Source organism: Lepidochelys kempii, chromosome 13 (genome assembly GCF_965140285.1).
Source record: "Lepidochelys kempii isolate rLepKem1 chromosome 13, rLepKem1.hap1, whole genome shotgun sequence".
Classification (NCBI taxonomy): Eukaryota; Metazoa; Chordata; order Testudines; family Cheloniidae; genus Lepidochelys; species Lepidochelys kempii.
Window position 1 is genome coordinate 8,776,277 of NC_136392.1, and position 6,601 is coordinate 8,782,877.

At 46.8% G+C, this 6,601-nt stretch overlaps 1 protein-coding gene across 6 annotated transcripts in view; it reads right to left on the reverse strand.

Annotated features, from left to right (window-relative positions):
- LSM14B (LSM family member 14B) overlaps nucleotides 1–6,350 on the reverse strand; it is a 16,300-nt gene extending 9,950 nt beyond the window's left edge. For 2 of the 6 annotated variants that reach the window (XM_073309163.2, XM_073309159.2), the window contains exon 1: nucleotides 6,011–6,349. In XM_073309163.2, coding sequence (XP_073165264.1) covers nucleotides 6,011–6,131 — 121 coding nt within the window. In that variant the 5' untranslated portion in view covers nucleotides 6,132–6,349. Of the gene's footprint in view, nucleotides 1–6,010 lie in introns of all 6 variants that reach the window. The other 4 variants (XM_073309164.2, XM_073309162.2, XM_073309160.2 and 1 more) reach the window with 3 other exon arrangements.
- Nucleotides 6,351–6,601: the final 251 nt, after the last annotated feature.

The window sequence follows — 6,601 nt, forward strand, 5'->3', positions numbered from 1 at the left end:
CACTGGGATAGGGAAAAAGCGAGGACAACTCTCGTCTGGTGGCTTATGCACCCACCTAGAACGAGGGATATTCAAGTTCTAGTTCCTACGCCAATGACCAGTTTCTTTATTGAGAGAGTGAACAGCTGCAACACAGGAGACGGACAGGTTTCAGAGGAGCAGCCCTGTTCGTCTGTATCCGCAAAAAGAAAAGGAGGACTTGCGGCACCTTAGAGACTAACATTTATTTCAGCATAAGCTTTCGTGGCATGCATGCGATGTGAGCCGTAGCTCACGAAAGCTTATGCTCAAATAAATGTGTTAGTCTCTAAGGTGCCACAAGTCCTGCTGTTCTTTTTGCAGATACAGACTGAGAAAGCCTCATATCAGAATCTGTCATAGACCAGTGGCAAGGGTACTGGCCTGTGATGTGGAAGACAAATTAAAATCTCTCCTCCTACTCCTACAAGTATTTTGTGACACTAGTTTTCCTTTGCTTTTGGCAAAATGCCTCCCCCACAAAAAAGTCAAGTATAGCTGAAACAAAACATTTTGTTGACATCATCAAGATAGAGGTTTTTAAAGATTTTTTTTATTACTTGGTCAAAACTATTTGATGAACTCAGCACAAATTCATTAATATTTGTGGTCAATCCAAAATTGTTTTCCATAAAAAGATTTCACCTAGCTCTAGTCCCACTCCATTTAAAGCTTTAGAGTTCAAACCATGACCTTATATTTAATTTAGTTTTTCAAGAAAGAGTGTGGTAGCTACAGGTAAAACACAAGTTAACGCACATTATTCACCTCTCTCCACTCCCAGAGCGGAATGCCATTCGTTTCATGATTAATACATATACTGCCTACCTTACACCTTAAGCAAAGAACTCAAACACAATTGAACTTCATTTTGTGAACACTGAGCTATCACTAAACTGCAAAGTTGCACTGAATGGACTTCTAGATTTGCAGTTTCTTGAAGCACAGACTAAGATGTTGCTCGTATTTGAGCAGGACTAGCGTCAATCATATTCTCCTTACAGGTCAATGCAGAGTACTACATTACCTGGCACATCCTTGGAACAGGGCTAGGACACTAGTAACTGATTAATGCTCCTCTGTTCCAGCACTGCTGAGTCTGCAAAAGCCTTTTAAGCTACTTCAAACACCATAAGCTAGAGGTGCGATTCTCCTGATTGAGTATACATGCTCATGCTAGTTCTCAGTGAGCTGGCACAAGTACAAATAGCAGTGTAGCCACAGTAGCATGGGAAGAGGATGCACAGCTCAGTCATGCCAAGTATATCCCCACCTGTTCCAGGCAGGTTCATATTTGGCACAGCTCAGCGGTGTCCACTGCCATTACCAGAGCTACTGCAGCTATGCTATTAATACTCACGCTAGCCCAGTGAATGTTAGTGCAAGCATGTGCACATACGTGGAGGGAATCACACCTCTAGTCTGTAGTGTGGACATAGCTTCAGTTTGAACATGTCCCCCCACCCAAAGGGCGGAATAGCAAGATTCTACTTTATACTTCTCTCATGCACTATTCATGCAATTTGGACACTTGTTATGTAGCAAAATTTTGCTACATAAAACGGATCTTCAAAAGATTAGCACAAGCTAGAGATTTTGTATTTTTCATACTCAGGAAGAGCAACTGAGACCTCTTATCTCATCCCATCTAACAGCTTATAAAAACTGACTGCTTGTCCACTTCCAGAGAAACAGTCTCAAACATAAGTGTTTTCAACTTAATCCCAGCATATAACTGAACTCTTGTTTATGTTTAGAAACTAACAAGTAAGGTATGTCATCCACCTTTTCTAAATGTAAAAGCCAGAAACCATGCTAAACAAAGTGGTGATAATACTGCAGCTTGATGCTGACAATCTAGCTAATTATCAACCAGCATCACCTCTCCACAGCCTTTCCTAAAAAAGGGAAGATAAAGGCATCTAGATAATGAATTATCACCTTAACCCTCAATCAACAGGGCTCTAGACTGGTACAGTAAGACTTGTGATGGATGAAGACTAGGTGTCCCATCAGGCATTAGATCAGCTGCCTCTGATACAGCCGATTACAGCCTGAATTGTTCTCACCAGCTAACCCTAGCAGAATAGACAGTGCTGCTTGTCAGTGGCTTTATTCCTTTCTCAGATGGCTCTCAAGAGCTAGTTGTAGGAAACTGCTCCTCCTCCTCAGAAGCAGTGAGGAGTGCTGCAGGTTGTCATTTGTCACCTTCTTGTCCAATGCGTATATGGAGCCATATTTGGAACAGGGAGCAGAACTTTCAATAGACTGATGAGACTCACCTGTACATCTGTCTTGTCCAACTCTGCTCACGTGATTCTGTACTTAATCTGGTGTTTAGCTGAAACTGGAGCATGGATGAGAGTAAACTGACTGATGCTCAATGCACATAAGAGGTGATGATGGACTGGGGAAGCAGCCAGAGGGAACATCAATCTTTCTGAGTAACGCAGTAACCCAGGCAGCTTACCATCTACAGCTAACTAGAAGGCTGCAACCCTTCCTTTCAGATTTGTACTTTGCCACTGTTCTCCATGCATTTGTTACCTCCAGATCAGACTACTGCAGTGCATTCTACATGGGGCTATACTTATCAGGGCCTGTAGCTGGTGCAGAACACAGCAGCTTGCTTACTAAGTGGGGCATCTCACTGGGAGCATATGGTACAAGAGCTCTGAGATCTGCACTGGCTTCCCATCAGTCTCCAGGTGGAGTTTAACGTGTTTTGAAGTTTAAAAGCTGAAAGGGTCTGAGACCAGCCTAACCGAGGGACTGCCTCTCACCCCATGCCATACTATTATATGTGCAGTCAGCAGGGGCTACCCAAGCTGGATCACCTCAGAGAGGTAGCAGCTTGCAGCGTGTGCTGCGATAGCCTCAAAACTCTAACTTGCTCCTCCCTTGGTCTGAAATAGCCTGAATGTGGTGACCTTCCAGACACACTGCAAAAGAAATGTCAGTTTTAGAGAAAATTGAGGAGATACATCCCAAAACGATAAGGGGGCGCAAAAGAGTTTCTATAGATGTCTGGATTAGTTCCTGCTAACATGATTTCTGTACTGCTGAGATCTTACTGCTCTAAAATGATGTTAGGACACCTAGAACATTGGACAGAAGTCTGTTATTGCAAGTCTTTTAAATTGACATTGCTACATTTGCTAGTTATCTGCAATTTGAGAGAATCTGTAAAGAGTTCAAAATGCTTCTCTACTTCTCCAAACAAATCAATGTCTTATTTATGAGCTACACTTCTGTCACAATGGCATGGGTCTAAGTATGACTGCAGCACTATTATTGTGGTCAGGCATCAGAAAACACTTTTGACATAAATCCTGTAGTTTAAGAAATCTTAGTCTCAGCTCAAAGGCAAAATGTGATCTGAAAAACTTATAAAGTAGCATTTTAACAATGGAATATGAATCTGCCAATTTCCCAGTTAAGAAATTAAGTTACAACACAGATGCCAATATGCTGCAGGCAGTGCACCAAATTAAAAAGTGACCAACATCCAAAATACTTTTAAGACTTATAGACTTCTAAGGCAAACAGCATGTATTTTCCCCCCACTAATTTAATACATATGAAGACATTCTTCTGGTAGAGGTCCTGTGAAAGGCACTCACTCCACTTAAGCACTGAAGTAGTGAATGCTAGGTGGAAAACAAAGGCTACAGAGGAGACTGCTGCATCCCACTCATTACAAAGGAGGCTCTGAATCAGCAGTGTAGATAGGACATAGGTAAAGAAATTGCATTTGTGTGTGTATATATATATGGATGCTAGGACCCGCGCTTAAAGGGAAAAGCAGCTGCAGCCATAGCCCTGCTGTTCCAGTTGACAGACAGCCTTGTTGGCATCCAAATGAATTCCATTCTCTTCTCCTAGCTTCCTTACATACAATATGTTACTCAGGCTTTGTAAAGCATGTGATGAAGTACATAGTGTTAGACACATGCATGCTTTTGGGGAGGCAAATCCTGATCAGCTACATCTCATTATTTGAAATTAGTCCGATATCGGAAATTCAAAAAACTCATTTTAAGTAGGTTTCAAATGTCCAAATTAGATTTTCTTTATCTGCAATTCGGCACATAGGAACTGTGGACCAGGAAAGACTGCCTGGATCCCCTGAATACTTCCCAGTATGGTAAGATGAGGTCCTTGAATCTGATGCAGTAAGACATTGCTAGTGGAAGGATTAAAGTTTGAGAGACAGGAGGAGTTCAATGATTTTAGAAGTAATATTTTCAACAGACTGGAGAGGAAGAAGTGATAGCAAGGAAAGTTAGACATGACAAAGGGCACAAAATCTTTTCCCCTATTAGGGAAATGAGGAGAGGGTAAAATGCGAAGAGAGAGAAAGCAACAAAACTAAAGATACAAGGCAGAGACGAAGGAAGAAAAAGCTTACACTGAGATAGCAGGCTGGGAATAAAAGGAGGATAGTGGAGGTGATGGTTAGAAAAGCATCATGGAACAAATCTGGTTTGAGAGACTTATGAGATGGCAAACAGACTTAAGATTCTAGTCAGAAGCAAGTTTGAGAGTCACTTGTGTAGGTGGTAGATGAAAATAAGAGACAGCGAAAGTCTAGGAGAGAATCAAGATCAGTATGCCCAAGGACAAATAGCAAAATAAGGAGTAAGTGAAGAAGCAGTCTGCAAGATAGGAGAACCAGAAAAGCATGGAGTGTCAAAAACCCAGGTAAACAGACTGAAGAGTATACACAGGATTTAAGGGCACTGCACAAGAGATTACTATTCCAGAATATTATACAGTTTGAATGTAGTCCAATTCTTGATCACAAGTATTAAAATGAGGAATCAAGATTTAGGTTTTGTACCTTATTTTACTAAAAAAATTAACAGAATTTAAGATTCTTCCATTTCCACAAACACTCTGATCGGTTACTCACCCAATCCAAACATTGCAGAATAATGCTATCATCCAAGTAATAGAAATTATACTGTTACAACAATTTAGTCATAAAATTCTGTTCTAAGAGAAGGAAGTGTGGTTGTTTAAGACTAACAGGGAAACTTCAGATACTAGCAGCTCTTTCACATATTTTCTTCACAAAAAAGCTGAATTGCTGCACTATGCTTGAGAAATTAAACAAGTGTCCAAAAAAGGCCTTGTAATATTCCCACCAGCCTCTAAGTAAGGTGTAGTATATCCAGCAGTTAGCTCTCTTGTGACTATTTGACTTTCTTGCATTGGACCATTTGCACTACAGGCCAGGCTCACTATGCTGCACGCTGTAGCTCTGACACTGCAAAGTAATTAATCAAATGCTGAATCACGAAAGGGGCCACAGCGAAATGAACCAGCCCCGGCTGTAATTAAGGCTTTGCGCCTCACTCGGCCCCCACACTTGAGCTTGGGCAGGTTGGTATTTCAGAGCTGGAGTCCGAGTCAGCCATCCCCAGACTGAAACAAGAGGCGGGGTCCCTGGGGCTTTCGCCAGACCACCGCGGCAAAGCAGCTTGGCTCCAGCTGCTGCCTGTTTACACCTCCCTCGCCAGGCTCATTGTTCAGGCGGGTGGGGGCTGAAAGAGCCTCCCAGACCCCGGGAGAGGGAGTGAACACGGAGTGAAGCCGCGGTCCAGGCAACATCGGGAGGGAGCCGCCTCGGAGCCACGGCAGGGAGGCGCTGCCGGGGCCCACAGCCCCCGAGGCCGGGGGCGGCCAGCCAGCCACGGCAGGTTCCCCGGCCCCTGCTCAGCCGTCTCCCCGTAAATGAGCCCGGGCACGTCGACTCCGCAGCCCCCCCGCCGCCCCCGCATCGCTGCCGTCGTCGAGGCGGGAGGCGACTCTCGGCGCCTCCGCTATCCCGCACCAGGGGTCCCACCGCCCCCCGGTTCTCCCCCGCGCAGCCGGACGGACGCCTAGGCCCGACTCCCCCGTCCCTCCCAGGGCCGGCCCCGCGGTCTGCTCCGTGGGGAGAAGCCGCCCCCGCCGTGCGGAGGATGCCTGGCCCGGCCGCCCTCACCTTTGGCCAGCGCCACGGTGGAGTTCTCGGTGTCGATGGTGTAGAGGATGCCCTCGTAGCGGATCTGCGCCTTGGAAATGAGACTGATCTTGCTCCCGATGTAGGGGGTGCCCGAGCTCATGGCTCCGCCGGGGCCAGCCGCGCGGCCTGGCTAGGGGCTGAGGAGAAAGCGGCAGGAGGCTCCGCTCAGTGGTATAGGCCCTGGCGAGACGCGGGGGTGAGGCCGCTCAGGTAGCTGCGCTGCCCGCCCAGCCTCGCCCCCTCACGCACTGCGGAGTCGGGAGCCCCGCCGCGGCCGTCGGCGCCTTATATAGGGCGGAGGGAGACTGGGGGTGGGGGGGGGTCTGGTGCGAGATCGCGCATGCGCCTCTCTCCATCACTGACCGGACGGGAGAAACCGGGTCAGACGGCAGTCACGTGATCCAGCCGGCTGTGCGTGCCACGTGCGCCGCGGGGCGGAGGGCGCGTGCCGGGACCCCGCGCCTGACCCCGCTGCGGTGCCGGCACAGGGCAAAGCGTAGGGCTGTGCAGGATCCCACTGTCAGCATGCACTCCAGAGGCGAGTACTCCCCCCCACCCCCTTTGGGACCC